Here is a 16,963-nt window from a genome sequence, read left to right on the forward strand (position 1 = left end):
AAGGTCCAAAAACGCTCGAGGCGCTAGGCGCTCGCCCGAGCGAAGCGAGGCGCTAAAATATAAAAATATATAATATAATTAATAAATATAATTATTTAAAATTTTAAATTAAAATATGCTATTAAATTAAGAAAACCTATTAATAGTATTGAAAATTAATAATTTCAAATAAACCTAACAATATTAAGAGTATACAGTATACTGTTAACAGTATACTGTATACTGTTAACAAAAGGAGAAGAAGGAAGTGTAAGGGGGTGCCGAGCCTGCTGACTGAGAAAAGAGGAAGCGGCAGTGGCAGCGGAGTGTAAGGAGGCAACGACGACAGCGGCGAGCAGCGGGAGGCGCGAGCGGCGACAGCGGCAGCATTTGCGAGCAGCGACAGCAGCGGGAGCAGGAGCAGGAGCGGCGACAGAGGCAGCGTTTGTGAGCAGCGACAGCGACAGCGGGAGCAGGAGCGGCGAGCAGCGGGAGGCGCGAGCGACGACAGAGGCAGCGTTTGTGAGTAGCGACAGCGGCGATCAGCAGGAGCGGCGAGCGGCAACAGAGATAGTGTTTGTGAGCAGCGACAGCAGCGAGATCGGGATCGGGAGCGGTAGCGGCGAGGGTTAGGGTTGGGTTCTCACTTATATCGATTTTAGTTGGTTCGATTGAACCAACTAACCATCAGAGACCGAACCAGGACCGAACCAGATTTAAAATCCTGGTTCGGTCGCCTTGGTTAACCCAGGCACTCACTCGAAGCGCCCAGCGCCTGGGCTCGGGCGAGCGCCCAGGCGGCGCCTGTTTGAAGCGCGCCGCCTAGGAGATTAGCGTGGTGCTCGGGCCTCGCCTCGCCTCGCTCGAGCGCCTTTTTAAATCACTGACACAGATGCAACAATCAGATTGCAGGATTTAAGTTTGACTTGGATAAAAAGACAGGAGTTCCTTAGGCGACTTTTCAACTGGTGTTTCCTATGATCTCTACAACAACCATTGAAAATAATATGATGTATAGTAAAAAATGGATCTCCAAGTGACATGGAGAATTGTTGCAATCCATATTCCAGATATTGACCTTCAATGTTATCCTACTTATTATCCTTATCTCACTAGAATTGTAAGAGCCCCTCAATTAGAACAATAAAGACTTCAGAGATGTCTTTTAGTACTAATTGATTTTTTATCAGAAGCGAAGAACATTATGTCTCCATATCTTCAGCAATTGTTGTATCATGAAGCCCAAGAACAATTTTATATAGCTTTTTTTTTCTCAATTTGATTTTCCAATGCCCAAGGATTTACTTTTATTTATTGGTTCCTTATTGATCATTAGAGTGACTAGTACGGCGCGTCAATCCAGTTTGGCAATATTGTGGTATACGGAAAAAGCAATGCAACCAAAGCTAAGAAAAAAGGGAAAGAAAAGAAATGTCTCAATTGTCTCTGCTAAGATACTAGTGTCTAGTCAGATATCTAGTGTTTGGCCAAAGCATTTATATTTTAACTGACAGATGTGTCCTTGTCTGGGCTTGGACTTGGTAATATCCAGCATCATTGAAATTCCATGAAATACAATTCCTTTTCATTTTCTGATCTAAATATATTGGGCAGTTTCTTTTTCTGTATGTATCTTCACTGCACTGCAACTAATAGTGCTTGGACCAAATCATTTCTAAGAGGGTATACTTTGCACGCAACTTTAGGGACATGTATATTGTATTTATCTTTTTTATTTTGATGGTCCTCCAGTACTTGGATAACTACATGTCTTTTCTCACTTATTACTTAACATTTTAACTGGTTCTGTTTCAGTTCATTGATGATGAATTGCTCATATCTTCATATCCTTATCTATAAATGAACCTTTTTCCTGATTTTTTTTTCAGAGATTCCAACCTATGGAGTTGTGCTGTTTATTTTGATTGTTTTTGGTGTATTCCCAACTATCAGCTCCAAGTAAGCTTCTTTATCATGATTTATGATAATTTTCCAGAAACACATTTTTGGTACTTTTAGTTGTGATTATACTAATTAGTTCTAACCAAAAACAAATGTGCTTTCTCATAACTTATGCTTTCGCAATCTTGCTGTTAAATTTACCATTAAGATAGTTATTGCTCAGTAATTTCTATTAAATTAATAAATTTATGCTTGAAATTTAATTTAGCAGTTTCTTGAGCTCACAAAAGTCCTTGTTGGATCATAGTGAGCAACAGATGCGTAGCTTTCCTGTTGTTAAGGAGTGAAGCAAAATTAAGGAGCATTGGTTGATGAAAATCATTTTTTGCAGATACGTGACATGTCAAGTCAATGCCTGTTGATGGATATGCATGCTTGATTGAGCTTATAAAGATTTTCTCTAATTATCTAGCAAGAGTTAATAATAGTAATTACATCTGATTTTGTTTCTGTCAAATCAGAAAATTATGTTATATTTTTGTTAATTACCCACTAACCCTTTCTTTGATGTTGATGTCCCAAGTTGGGATGATTTAAGTTATTCACACCACATATTCTGGCTTGAATTGTAATGTAAGATTCTTAATTGGTTTTAAAGAGATTCTTGAGTATACACTGGTGATATATCGATTATGTAGCATATCCATTTTAAATATATAGTTACTGAAAAAAAATTCAGCCAACCTATCAACAAATTGTATGGTGGGGCAAGTTGCAGTCTCTTTTGGTAATGGTTGAAATTTTATTGTATGTTATTTCTGCAGCATTAGCAATGTCCGCAAGGTTGTCCAAGCAAGAAAAGGAAGCATGTTGCTCGCACTAGCAATGGTAATTTCTATTTACAAATTCCACCATCTCACATTATCAAGATTTTTTGATGAACTTATTTGTTCTTGCCAGATATTTCCTTTCGTTGTGCTGATGACTGGAGTTCTTATCTGGTTTGAATACAATGAAACTAACTATTTGGATACTGTTCCACGAGCTGTAATTTTGTAAAATGTTGTTGAGAGAGATCTTTGTCTGTGCAGGTCATACTTATCTCCTTCAGATGTTATGTGCAACCATCCACATTTGCTTATAGTTGGAACAGGATTTGCATTTGGTTTTCTTGTGGTAAGATTGCTAACCACTGAACTTGCTAACTGTTGAGCGATCAATCTACTTTAAGAATTTGTGTGTTTGTGCTTGGTGTACTATTTGGTAGCGCTATTGTGAAGCTCAAATCTTAGACATGGTTGGAACCTAGACTGCCTATCTAAGGTTTCATGGCACAGACAAAGGAAACAGCATTTACCTTTGATATATTTCTGGTTCCTTAGTTCAACAGTGGGCAGTAGATAGATATGTGCCTGGAATCTGATGGAACTTGTGGATCTTAGTTATTTGCTTAATTGTTTTCAAGACAAGCTATTTTATACCACAAAGCTACAATTTCTTTGGATCTTGCATTTGTAATTAAGTTGAATTCTTCTTTTTATGATGATGATGGTACTACTGTTTGTTAAACCATTCTCCCCCCTTCAACTTGTCTCTTCATTTCCCATTTTGTTATATATAGCATGGGTGGTTATTTTAGTACCACTAGGCTGCTTTGGGCTGAGGGGCATGTGAATACAACATCAAGTTTGCAAGAGCATGTTGCTCGCTGAACGTTGTGCCACCAAACTGAATTCTATCAGACCTAAAATATGGACTTGCAACCTATGTAGCGATTATTGTTCGATGGTCAAGAAAGGTTGATTGGAGCAGGGAAATTTATTCCAAAATGATTGTACTATTTATATGTGAGGCAGACTGTCGATGTAGATGGTAGTTATCTTATTTGTGGCCATTTATTCTCCTGGAAGATCTAGTTCTTTTGATGGGTAGTCGGTCAGAAGTATCAGTCAAAAGTGAGCTAAGATGATATAAGGTAGAAACAGGAAATTTGAGCTTATTTTAGCAAGCTGAAGAAAGCAGTGATTAAGACCTCAAGATAACTCTTTAGATTACTCAGTTCTGTAGATTTTGCATAGACAGAGTGTGCTATCTGTGTGGTAGTTATCTACCAGAAATATATGAAGGCATTGTCTGAGACTTTTTAATAACCATCATATTCATGGGAAGAGTTGGAGCTGAGAATCATGGGAAGAGTTGCAAATGGCAAGAACTTATCTGTGGACCAAAACCAGTCCATGCCAATTGATTTACTTCAAATGCTTATTATATCGATACAAATCATCTATTGAATATACAACATGGACCTGTCATTTACAGTATGACGTGCATTTATTATTGTGCAACCATTTATGTTAATCTTTCATTCATCACAGAATTTGGTGACACTTACTAGGAGATCCTGTTGCATTCATTTTCACAATGGATGACATGTTTTATAATCAAACATCATGACAATGACAGAAATTGGTAATGATAACTATACAATTATAGCATATTAAGGGAGTTGTGATCATGGAGTTGCAATAATTGAATTTATGAGTAAGACCATTGTGTCATGCAGCATTAACATAATTACCTTTATGGATCTTTAGGGTACTACAGATCCTTGTAATAGAAGAATTTGGCTTCTGTAGGCATTGAATGTTCATTGTGTCACTTTTATTTTGTGTTTTATGTTTGGAAAATCTCATTTGTGTAAATGGCTAGTTGCCTATATATGCCATGTCCATAAATAAGTTTGTGATAATCTATTTTACAATTTTTACCTCTTTTTCTTCTAGAAATATGATAGTGTGCTTCCTCTCTTTACTAGAATTATGAAATTATTGACAGGGGAGGATGATTCTTGCTCACCTATGCGATGAACCCAAGGGTTTGAAGACAGGGATGTGCATGGTACACACCTCTCTCTGAAGCTGTGGTTCTGTGCATCTTGTGTTCTTGTTCTCAATTTTTCTATTAAGTACATCATCAATCACATTTCACTCTTAGGATTTCTGAAACCTTAGTGGATAGGATGTTGCCAATACTTATTTGCCTACTCTTATTGATGTGTCATTTGAACATATTCACTGAGAAATCTTTGTTAACAGTCACTACTGTTTCTTCCTCTTGCCATTGCAAATGCTCTCACCGCTAGGCTCAATGATGGGTACGTTTTTGCCTTTACATAAAAAACATGTCTGCGGAAATAAAAAAAATATTCTGCAGTCCAATTCATTTACTTATCGGTTTTTCTCTTTTTCTACAGAGCTCCTCTCATTGATGAATATATCATTCTTCTTGTGTATTGCTTGTTCACAGGTAATTTGTTTTTTCCATCTTGAGATTATCTGTTATGAAGTGACTTTTCTATGTTACTCCTGAAAGCTTGTTTCAACAAATAAAAAACTAAAAATGCCTCTGATTTTGGGTAGTAAAAAAATGTCTGTCTCCTTTTCTTAATCCAGCATAATAAAAGAAGGCTTGATATTTCCTTCACATGCTAAAGATCGACTAGCATATAATTGGAATGTTCTTAGTATTAAGTTATGCCCTTCCATAAGAGCAAGATTGGCTCAAACATTATGAGATTTGTGTTCAACTCTTGCTTTTGAACCCCTTTTTCATATTTGTCTTTTTTTTTGTCCCCTGGTGCTTTTCATCACGAATCTATTTTATTCAAAACAGTGGGGCTTTACTTGCATTTTGCTACATCTGTCATCCATGAGATAACAACTGCTCTGGGCATTTACTGCTTCAGGTTAGGAAACTTTCCTGCTGTTAATGTGCTGACATTTTGTGACTCAACTGCAAGATTTGAATGTGGTGTGCTGTTTTTGGTTTGACCTACAGGATAACCAGGAAAGAAGCTTGAGAAAGACTTTGACGTGCTGTTCTTAGTGCACGTGTTTATTGTTGATTATTTTTTTACTGAAAGCAGGGCTACCTGACATTCAATCTGTGTGCCATATAAGATGGGTTCCCCACTCTATTAAATCAGTGCTTGTGGGGAATGCTGTGTAGAAGATAAGCCACGTTAGTTAGATAAGATGAGAAATTGTTGTGTCATTATTTTGGTCCTCTGTAGGAATTGACTGTAGCTGATCGATTGTTGTATCACTATCAATTTATCCAATTGTGAGAATGCATGTTATACATGAAGGACCACTACAAAAGTTGGAAAGAGGATAATTGACGTATAAATTCCAAAGAAAATGTTTTGGTTGTGAAAAAACTTTATTGAATAAAACCTTCCTATTTCTCTATTTTCTTCCTTGGATCTGCTCACTTTCATATTATCTGACATGTATAAACGAGCAAACCCAATTGATTTCCTGCCACCCTTATTGCTCAGCCATGTCCCTCATTGTTGATTGATTTGATCGGCTCCCTGCATCGAGTAAGCCAGGACTAACAAGTCCGGCTTCAGATAACCATTATCGCCCTCAAACTCTTGATATGTTTTACTAGAACAGCCATCGCATCCTTCATCTCCTCGAGAACCCCATTTGCGAAATAAGAAAAAGATGATGATGCTTTTAGATAAATATCGCGGACCTCCAATGCGGATCTTCTTCATAAGCAACATCGGTTCGGTCTTGTCGGATGGTTACGTGTATGAGATGATGATGTATTGCAAAAAGCTATGTTCAAATTTTTTGAAAACTAGGATGGTTTCGTTTGGAGGGAAATCACGGACTGTGTAGTGATCAATGCAAGAGGGCAGGGGGTTCTGAGTGACATCATAACTTGTTTCTTTTCCCTCCTTTCCACAAAAAAAAGAAAAAGAAAATGCCATCACAACTTTGCCCAAAGCGACACTCTTTCAACTTTGAACGCTCTTCTATACATATTATTATTATATCCAATGAATAAACTTCGTCTAAAATCACACTCTCCACTGTGCGAGGAAGCCGTCAAAACTCCACTGTGTGAGCCAGCCATGTCTCCCGAGCATCAGCCGTCGCTGCATTAATAGCATCCTCGGAACCACCTCTGCATTAAGAATGGGGCTTAGCAACTAACTCCCTAGCTGCCCACTGGGCCCCGCCACAGCTCGAAACCAGAAACTCGCAGGACCCAATTAGATCCAAACAAAGATCCCACGTTTCATCTCCTCCCAAACAGACGCCCGTGAAAGATCCCACGTTCCACAGCACGTTTCATCTCCTCCCAAGCGACTGGGCTTTCGCTCGTCATGCCCTCGTCCCCGTGCGGTGCCAACCGGGAAGGGGCAGCAAAAAGAAGAGCGTTCCTTGTTACTGTAGCCCCACCACGTCTCGCATACGCCCAGAAACCACATGCCCATGCGCTTGCTTCACGCAACACGCACCCGGAAATATTTTGTTCTCCTCGCGTCGCGTACTCACTCCTCCTTCACGTGAACGCAGGTGATTACCCCCTCGCTCATCTCGCAGTGCACATTACGACTAATCATCATAACGCCGCCCCCCTCCCACCCCTTTCACATATCCCAATCCCCTGCCCTCGACAACATTACGTTAACCTTCCATCCCCGAACGAGTGTGTAATCCCAGCAGAGTAGCGGTAGAAGTAGCAAAAGAGCCACCGGGGAGAGTCCAAATTGTGTGAGTAATCCCCCTACCCCCACCCCCACCCCACGTTGGTCCCCCTTCGTCATTGGCATAATTATATTTAAGCCTTTACCAACCATTATATGTAAGCACAACTATAATTTCATGGCATTTAGGTCTTTTTTCCTATTCTTCGTAACCAGCAATTCCAACCAAAAATTAAAATTTAGAGAAATAAGGTGGAAAGGATTCGTAGGGACGATCAAATCTATTTTTTTTCCCTTAGTTGGTCCATCTATATTCCCTTGTCTCCATTTCAATTAAAAAAGCTTTTACGAGCTGCTGATTCTTTTTTTTGTCTGAGCTATAATAGTTTTTCTTCCAGTCGGAGCTTGTTGAGTACGATGAAATGTATATGTACTGGCACAAGTAATCAGGAGTCTTCACAGTATGCTTTGGATCCAAAGTATAGCTGGGTATAACTGAGAGCAGCGCCGTAGCAGGGAAACCCATGTGGATACTGTGGACTCATTATAAAGCAAAGGGAACCAGAAAAGTAAAAGGCCGAGTAAAAGAAGCGCAACTATGTGGGTTGGTGTGTGTGTGAGAGAGAGAGAGAGAGAGAGAGAGGGAGAGAGAGCTGTCGGGTGTTTTCTATGGAAACAGACGAACTGTGACTGCCGTTTCCCCCTTTTACTTTTACCCCTCCCCTGCTTCGTTGCTGCATCCAGAGAGAGAGAGAGTGTGCGCGCGCGTCATATATAGAGCTCTTTAGCTCGCCTGCCTTCTTCTTCTTCCATCTCTCTTGCTCTCTGCTTTTGGTGGCAGGCGGAGTAGTTGGGGCGCTCCCAACGAACCAAGGCAGAATCAAGAGACGCGAGAGGGAGGTTTTGGCTTCGCTGGCGCCGCACGATGGTGAGCCTGCCGTCCGACGAGGAGGAAGAGGAGGAGGAGTACGCCTCCGACATACAGAGCGAGCGATGTGAGAGCTATAGCCCCAGCGCTGACGTCAGCGAGTCCGAGTCCTCGGGTCGCGTCGGGCGCGCCGCCGCCGCCGCCGCCGGGGCCTCCAGCTCCTTCTCCTCCTCCCCGCCGCTGGCCCCTGCCAGAGCGGCGCTGTTGCCTGGGGTGCCTCATTTGGTGTTCTGGGAGTCGAAGTTGGAGAAGAGGGAGGCCGATTTCTCTGGTTCGTAACCTATCTCCTCATCCCCAGCAAATGTGCTTAGCTTCGAGATCTGAGAGAAGCTCCTCTTGATCAAGATCGATTAACCACATAACCACTTATTTCAGAAGTGGAGATGATGAAGGAAAGATTTGCCAAGCTTCTGCTCGGCGAAGACATGTCCGGCGGCGGCAAAGGGGTCTGCACGGCGCTTGCCATCTCGAATGCGATAACGAATCTTTCCGGTGAGATCCATTTGTGTCATTCGATCTGCAGGTGTTCGTGTGCTATCTCGTTCGATTGCTACAAAACCACTACTGTCTTCAGCTACTGTGTTCGGAGAGCTTTGGAGATTGGAGCCCCTTGCGCCGCAGAAGAAGGCAATGTGGCGCCGGGAGATGGATTGGTTGCTCTGTGTGAGTGATTCCATCGTGGAGCTCATCCCTTCCATCCAAGAGTTCCCTGGCGGCGGGACCTTCGAGGTGATGGTCTCTCGCCCCCGGGCTGACCTCCACATGAACCTCCCCGCTCTCAAGAAGCTGGACGCCATGCTTATCGGAATACTGGATGGGTTCCAAGACACCGAGTTCTGGTATGTGGATCGGGGGATATTGGTCGCCGATGAGGATGGAAGTGGGTCTTGCCCATCTTCCTCATTTGGTAGGCCGTCATTGCGCCAGGAAGAAAAATGGTGGCTACCATGCCCAAGGGTTCCGCCCAAAGGCCTGTCCGAGGATTCAAGGAAGAGGTTGCAGCAATGTAGGGATTGTGTGAATCAGATACTCAAGGCGTCCATGGCAATCAATAGTGGAGTGCTTGCCGAGATGGAGATCCCTGATGCCTATATTGAAACCTTGCCCAAGGTAAAACACATGATGATTTAGCTTACTGATTGATCTAATAAGACACTGAATTTGAATGTGTATAGGATAAAGGACATGAGTAATTCTATATTCTTTAGATGTTGCCAATGACCTATTTCTTCATTATTTTTAGGTCTCATAAAATATTCATGAACATCTAAAGCTTATAAGTAAATGCTCCTCACTAAGATGGTCTTTTAATTTGCACTAATTAATTCTAAATTTTCGTCACCAGATTTAAGTTGAACTCAGTTCATTCTAACTTTTTCTAGGCAGTATTCATATGCTTAATCTAATCTCTGCTTTTTTTTTTTTAAAGGACAATATGAACTTAAGCTGACATTATAAAGAACTTTGGGTGGTAGAATATTTTGCCATAAAAGATTTCTTGGATTCTCTTATGACAAGTTGTCTTAGCCATTTTTACACTACTGGTTATATCCAGATATAGGTCTACCTTTGGGGGCAAATAGGTGTCAAACGTCACAAGCATCGATGGATAATAGTTCGTATTGAATGTTGTTAATCAACCTGATACATAGGTCATAAACATTTACTTGTTAAAGGATTGGAGTCAATTAAGTAAGCACACATTTGTATGTGTCATGTTTGTGGTTGCCAGAGCTAATCACAAGTGCCATAGGATTGGATTCAAAAGTAGATGAAGAGCAAGATGGGATCTGAATTGGTATCATTTAGCAGCCCTGTTGGTGTAAACAAATTGTCACTGTCCAAGGAATAATAAAGTGTAAAGTAGAGAGTCGTGGGAAAAGGGATACTGTCAAATGGTATAGTTGTTGAGAATGGCATGGAAGGTTTTTCCTTGGAGAACGATAAGTATAAGTGAAGGTTTGCTCCATATAGAAGATGTTTTAAGCTATCTATATTATGCAATTTGTGACATCATTATTGTTACGTCTCTTGCTGAAATGTGAATCATGAAAAGAAGCACATCATAGTGACTTTAGTCATTAAATGGAAGAAAAGACAACTCATGTGGAATGAAAGAAATGTAGTTGGAAATAATAAATTGTGAGTATTATTGTTGAAGAAAAGATTATGTGGAAGCTGCATACTTGATTAAATCATGATCTTTGAATAAGGGGTCGAATAAAGAGATTACGAGCAGATAGGAAATTTTGATGTTGCTGATAACGATTCAGCCACCCGTTAGGAAATACGAGGCAGAAAACTTGAAATTAGCTTTGCAGAAAGAACCTGATTAAGGAAAGAACAAGAATGACTGCAGTATTCAATGACATGAAGAGGGGAAGAGAGAGAAAGAGGGATCTTGAACTAGGAAGATGAAAAGAAACATATAGAGCAGAAGAAGCACACAAGTTGTATTGATGGCTAACGTGCATGGCATAACCTGTACTTTTGGAAGTAAAAAACTATTGGCAAGTTAGATGCGGCCGATGTCATGTATCTCTTATTGAAATCTTGTTTATAGGAAGTAGACGAATTTTAACTTGTGAGACAAATGTATACATGAAATCTCTTATTGAAATCTCAAGTATTAAATGCCAATACCTAATGTAAAATGTGAAATCAGAAATTATAACGTTAAGTGTGAAAGCTATGGCTATAAAGCCTTACAGATCTTAAATAGTAAGTACAGAAGAATAATGGAAGGCTGCATTAAGGAAAAATGAATGCATAGTGAACTAGTCCTCCATGACATTTTTTTTGATATCCAGAGGGAAACAGAAGCACTACAAAGAATCTGGAAGCAAGGATGGAGAATCTATTGTACTGCTGTTTGTGCAAATAGCTGCCCACTTTATTGCACGAGTGTCTTCTCATGCTTCTTATCTGAAAGACAGCACATGCTTCTCATGGATCAATAAGAAGCCTTCTAATCCCTTATGGTCACCTTATTCGTTAGATAGCATGTTGTCTGACAGAAGTGAAGCTAGTAGGAGTGCTCAGTGATTTTAGTTGTCGGATGTGTGAAGCTCTATGCGGTAGGTTGTTGAATACTCTGGTTCTTGTAACTCAAGATATAATCGAGCTCTCTGTCATGTGGTCAAAAGAAAGCGAAGTAACACAAGCTTGTGATTTTAATTTCCAACAATTTCAACAGGTAGCCATTTATGGCCCTGTGATCAGGTGTATTCATATGTTATTGAGCCCTTGCTAAGCACCAAACAGTTGGTATATCTGGTGCATCCAGAGAAAGGACCTGGTTTTAGATTAACGAAAATCAACAGGACTTGAGGAATCCTTTTTAGGCTTGTCCAAATTCAATGACCTGATCAAGGAATTAGATTATGACTGAATTACCTGAGTTGGAGACTTCATATTATTGCCTTCCTTTGCTACTCAAATTTCATTGTGGCTCAAAATTATTGTACAAAATAATTCTAGAGAATTCAATAAACAGAAAATAAATTAACCGAGAAGCTGATTTGAAAGATAGCAAACAGAAAGATAAATTAATAGTTGGGCCAATTACTTTTGTGCTGCGGTTAGTCAGAGGCTTGTTGACAATTGGATGTGTGGCTATAAGTAGTATGTAAGGGTTTAGGGAATGGATCCATATGCATGCCTTTTTTACTTGAAGCCATCTGTAATTGGATAGTGTTCTTGTTGAAAAGAATGATGATATTAAAGGACAGCAAGCACTATGATATTAGTGCTACCGTATCATGGCTTACTTGATATCAGGTTAACTATCCAGCTATTTGTCAGAGTTACAAGTTATGAAGCAGTACTTGTAGTCCTTTTCGTCGACTCGAAGCGCTTGATGAAAAAAGGTCTGCCACTTCACAGTTGTTCTTCAGCTGGTGATGGGTGCTCTATTTAGCAGCTATTTCAATTTGAGATCAACAAACCATAGTCACCCTGTTCTTGTTGTAAACTTGTGGATACTCTTCTGTTCAGCATGCTGACATAATTCTTTTGTTTGATTTGTGTGAGCAGTAGTGTTTGTTGCTTTATTCACATGGTGCTTTGCTGAAGGCATCCTAAGATTGACATTTTTATTGCATTGGTAAAATAGGATTCTGCACTGTTTTCTTCCTGTAGTTTATTAAAATGCACCCATCTTAAAAACATTTGTTGGTCTAAATATTTTGCAAGTGTAACTTTGCTCCTATTGTTACTGTTTGCAGAGTGGAAAATCATGCTTGGGTGAGATAATTTACAACTATATAACAGCTGAACAATTCTCACCAGATTGCCTTTTGGATTGCTTGGACCTGTCATCCGAGCATCACACACTAGAAATAGCAAATAGGATTGAGGCAGCAATTCACGTTTGGAGACTGAAAGGCCAAAGAAGACATTCTCAAGTTAAGGCGAAAACGGCATCTTGGAAAGGAAAAGTGAAGGGTTTTGTTGCTGACACCGAAAGGAGTCAATTTCTAGCAGAACGAACAGAGGGTTTGTTCCAGAGCTTGAGAATTCGTTTTCCTGGACTCCCCCAGACAGTTGTAGATATGAACAAGATTCAGTACAACAAGGTATTCATTAGTGACCACTTAGAAAGTGATGGCAATAATAATTACAGAGTCATGATGTTTTTGGTTGACCCCTCATTTTGGATGCTTCATTCACAGATTTTATCGAGAGGATGACAATGTTTTTGTTTATTCTGCACTGCAACATTCTTTGAACAATAAGAGCCAAACATTACACTGAATTTTCTCTTTTGTAGGATGTGGGGCAGTCAATTCTTGAGAGCTATTCCAGAGTTATGGAAAGTTTGGCATTCAATATCATGGCAAGGATCGATGATTTGATCTTTGTGGATGACGCAACAAAAAAATGTGCAGTCGCTGAAGCTGTTTCGATATTCAACCGGGGAGGATCAGGAGGACTTCCAGTTCAGAAAAGGATCTCACCCAGTCCCTTCTCAATTCAGAACACACCTTATGCCTCACCATTTGCAACACCCACCTTTTGCTCTTCAACCCCGGTGATCGGAAGCCCTCTAAGACTGCAAACTTTGGTAAGTAAAAAGAGCACCCAGTGTCCACCACAAGAGGGGAAGATCATCTCTGGTGATCTGGAGAAGGTATGGTCATACACTGGCAACCTGAGCGCCAGAAGAGATGCAGGAGACGCCCCCGAAAGGGACTAACTTCAAAAACAAAAGTCGGACGCCTGAGGAATCTACGACATGAGACTTTTGTTGCCCGGTTGGTGGGTTGAGTTATGTACAGAGATGCAATTGCAGATATCAGGTTTTGTCCCTCTTTTAGTCTTAGCTGAATCTTCTTAGTTTGTAGACTTGTTACTAGTGAAAACTGATGGCTCTTTGGCAAAACATGTGTACGATCTGGTAGGTAGGTAATGAAATCATGCTCAGACAAATCTACCATTAGCAGAAAAGTTTGCCTTTGGTCGACCGGGTATGTGAATTAAAATCAGCTGTTCTCACAAGTAGTACGTACTTGATGAATTCAACCATAACTCGCTCTTATTTTAGATAAGATGTGGTATGTGAATTAAAAACTAAATTTTTTGGACTATGATTAGTACTTACTAAGCAGTGATTTACTCATATTATTATTATTATTATTATCTTTTAATCTTTTTAAATTATACAGTAAAATATGATGAATTAATTATTGATTAATTATAAATTAAATTATATACTAATTATTTCGTGAAAATTATTTGTTTTGATTTTGACTTTACATATTTATAGAAAAATCCATAACATTACGACATTATGCTTTCAAATTTTCACTGGGCTGCAAGCGTTACAAAACGAATCGATAGATAATTACAAAGAATTAGATCAAATATTTATCTCTTCAAATGATCCAACCGTTAAAAAGAATAGATTTTTCAGATGGAAACAGTTATCTCTCTCCCCAAGTCTGCCTTCTCTCGGATTCGTTTCAGAAAGAATCGGGTGAAACTGAAGTCTCATGCTTTCGAAATTTATGGCCCACAAAGTTGATTTGTGGTGTGGATTTTACTCCAATGTTAACATCCATGTATTTTTCTGGACGCCAATCACATTTCAAAGGACCGATGGATGGAGGAGAGGCATCCATCTACGTGTTTCACATTTTGTTTCCCTATCAGTTTTAATGGCCATGTCAACAAGTCAGCACTCACTAATTGTCCCTCCTTGCGGTCATGACAGTGCCTTCTTTGAAGCGACTGTTCTCTAACACAGAAAATGAAGCAGCAACACGTGAAACACGGTTCATGTCCACATCACGGCCTTGTTCTCTCCGCCGCAGATGATTGAGAATATGAGCGAGAGGAGGAGGTTCGCGCCAGGCTTATATAACCTAAAGAGCTAAGAACAAGTTGGCCGGGAGTTTAGGAGTAGAAGAAGAGACTACAACAAATGGAGACTCTGGCCACGCACTCCCGGCTGCACCTGCACCTCACTAACCCTTTCCTCCTCCTCTCTCTGCTCTTACCTGTCCTCCTCTTGTTCCTGCGACGTCAAAGAACAGCAGCGTCCTCGACGAAGCTCCCATTGCCACCTTCCCCCTCCGGGATTCCCATCCTCGGCAACCTGCACCAGCTGGGTTCCCTTCCTCACCGCAATCTCCGGGCCATGGCGGCCAGGCATGGTCCTATCATACTTCTCCAGCTGGGGCAAGTCCCCGCGCTGGTGGTGTCCTCCGTCGACATGGCGCGGGAGGTCATGAAGGAGCAAGACCATATCTTCGCCAGCAGGCCTTCTCTGAAGGTGCCCAACATGCTCCTCCGCGACGGCCGGGACGTGGCCTTTGCGCCCTACGGGAACTATTGGAGGCAGGTAAAGAAGGTGAGCCTCCTCCACCTGCTCAGCGCCAAGATGGTCCGGTCGTTCCGGACTGTGAGACGGGAGGAGGTGGCCCGCATGACCGACGAGATATCTCGGTCGAGCTCTTCCGGCCCCGTCGACGTGACAGGGGCCCTGAAGTCTCTCGCGAATCATATCATCAGTAGAATTACCTTCGGAAGCTCCTCAAAGCAAGAAACATGGGATAGACACATCGTAGACTTGCTGGGAGAAGCCTCCACGTTGACGGGAGCCTTCCATGCGGGGGACTATTTTCCTTCGCTTCCATGGCTGAGCAGACTCAGCGGTTTGGAGGAGAGGGTGAAGAGATTGTTGGACGTCATCGACCCAATTCTCGATGAGATCATCGAGAAGCATAGCAGGCGGTCGAGGGAAGACGAACGTGAGACGGACTTCGTCGATGTTTTGCTCTCTCTGCAGGAGGACCCCGAGATGAAGCGCTTCATCAGCAACGAGACCATCAAAGCGATAGTCACGGTAATCTTCTCGCCATTAACAGCTGTCGTGTTACACAGTCAATAACAGCATCGATAGTGTCCATGGTTCGTCTGATATCAACAGGACATGTACGCTGCTGGAACGGACTCCACGCACATCGTCATCGAATGGGCCGTGGCAGAGCTGATCCGGAACCCAGGAACCATGAAGAAGCTGCAAGATGAGGTGAGATCGGTGGCAGGATCTAAGCACACGCTGGAGGAGGACGACTTGGTCAATGGAATGGACTACCTGAGGGCTGTGATAAAGGAATCCATGCGACTCCACCCGCCCGGGACCTTGTTGGTTCCGAGAGAGCTGATAGAGGAGACGACGATCGCAGGCTACAGAATCCCCAAGGGGACAAGAACCTTCGTCAACGTCTGGGCCATCGGAAGGGACCCCAGCATATGGGAAGCTCCCGATGACTTCCGCCCCGAGAGGTTCCTCGGGAGCTCCGTGGATTACAGAGGCCAGCATTTCGAGCTTGCTCCGTTTGGCGCGGGGCGGAGGATGTGTCCGGGAATTGGGTTCTCGGTCACGATCATCGAGCTCGCCCTTGCAAATCTCATGCTGCAGTTCGATTGGAAGTTGCCTGACGGCATGAAGGAAGAAGACATGGACATGATCGAAGCTTTTGGGGTCACCACACGTATAAAGAGCGGCCTGCGACTTGTTGCGACACCTCGATTCTGATAGGAGTCGGTCGAAGACAAAATATGGCTTCTATATGTTGGAATAAAGATAATAAAAAGAAAACTTTGTGTTGTAACATGTAGTCAAATTAAATTAAATCATAATAAAATAAAATATCAAGATTTACGTGAAAAATCTCTATATAAGGATAAAAATAATGAGATAAATTAGTAAAAATTTACTATAAGAATAATGAATATATAAATTTAAGAGTCTTTTATCCAAAATCCAAACAATAATCACAAGAGAATAACTGATATATAAGAATTACGTCACTATACACAATATCCAAAATCTTTCCAAATAATCACAATAAGAATCTACTATAAAACTGATCTAACCTAAGATGAAAATACTACCTAGATAATTGAGAATAGTCTCTCTATATTTCTTTGTCTTCTTCTCTTTTCTTCTCTTATTTTTTATCATTTTTTTTCTTTTTGAATCATGTTGCTATTGTAGTTTTCTACCCCTAGTTTTTTGTCTCTTTTTCGTAGCCACCTTATTAGATCTAGGTTTATGATAATAAGGAAAATGGGCTATGGGCTGTTAAAGCCCACTATGGGCTAAACTCTATCTGCCCAACAAGTTTTCCCATCAGCCC

At 41.2% G+C, this 16,963-nt stretch overlaps 3 protein-coding genes across 4 annotated transcripts in view; all 3 read left to right on the top strand.

Annotated features, from left to right (window-relative positions):
• Window positions 1–6,023, top strand: part of LOC135607470 (choline/ethanolaminephosphotransferase 1-like) — a 36,607-nt gene extending 30,584 nt beyond the window's left edge. The window contains exons 11-19 of one of the 2 annotated variants that reach the window (XM_065099328.1): window positions 1,869–1,938; window positions 2,706–2,769; window positions 2,842–2,882; window positions 2,973–3,057; window positions 4,717–4,779; window positions 4,977–5,035; window positions 5,135–5,187; window positions 5,554–5,626; window positions 5,719–6,023. In XM_065099328.1, coding sequence (XP_064955400.1) covers window positions 1,869–1,938; window positions 2,706–2,769; window positions 2,842–2,882; window positions 2,973–3,057; window positions 4,717–4,779; window positions 4,977–5,035; window positions 5,135–5,187; window positions 5,554–5,626; window positions 5,719–5,740 — 530 coding nt within the window. In that variant the 3' untranslated portion in view covers window positions 5,741–6,023. Of the gene's footprint in view, window positions 1–1,868; window positions 1,939–2,705; window positions 2,883–2,972; window positions 3,058–4,716; window positions 4,780–4,976; window positions 5,036–5,134; window positions 5,188–5,553; window positions 5,627–5,718 lie in introns of both variants that reach the window. The other variant, XM_065099327.1, reaches the window with a different exon arrangement.
• Window positions 6,024–8,177: 2,154 nt separating this feature from the next.
• On the top strand, window positions 8,178–13,780 carry LOC103978314 (rop guanine nucleotide exchange factor 1). Its single transcript, XM_009394072.3, has 5 exons — window positions 8,178–8,586; window positions 8,691–8,807; window positions 8,890–9,425; window positions 12,542–12,892; window positions 13,087–13,780. Exons 1-5 carry the CDS (start codon window positions 8,313–8,315, stop codon window positions 13,510–13,512), a joined length of 1,704 nt encoding a protein of 567 aa, XP_009392347.2. The 5' UTR covers window positions 8,178–8,312; the 3' UTR covers window positions 13,513–13,780.
• Window positions 13,781–14,711: 931 nt separating this feature from the next.
• LOC135607471 (cytochrome P450 71A1-like) lies at window positions 14,712–16,424 on the top strand. Its single transcript, XM_065099329.1, has 2 exons — window positions 14,712–15,663; window positions 15,748–16,424. The coding sequence occupies exons 1-2, from the start codon at window positions 14,740–14,742 to the stop codon at window positions 16,357–16,359; spliced, it is 1,536 nt and encodes a 511-aa protein (XP_064955401.1). The 5' UTR covers window positions 14,712–14,739; the 3' UTR covers window positions 16,360–16,424.
• Window positions 16,425–16,963: the final 539 nt, after the last annotated feature.

Source organism: Musa acuminata, chromosome BXJ2-3 (assembly GCF_036884655.1).
Source record: "Musa acuminata AAA Group cultivar baxijiao chromosome BXJ2-3, Cavendish_Baxijiao_AAA, whole genome shotgun sequence".
Taxonomy (NCBI): Eukaryota; Viridiplantae; Streptophyta; class Magnoliopsida; order Zingiberales; family Musaceae; genus Musa; species Musa acuminata.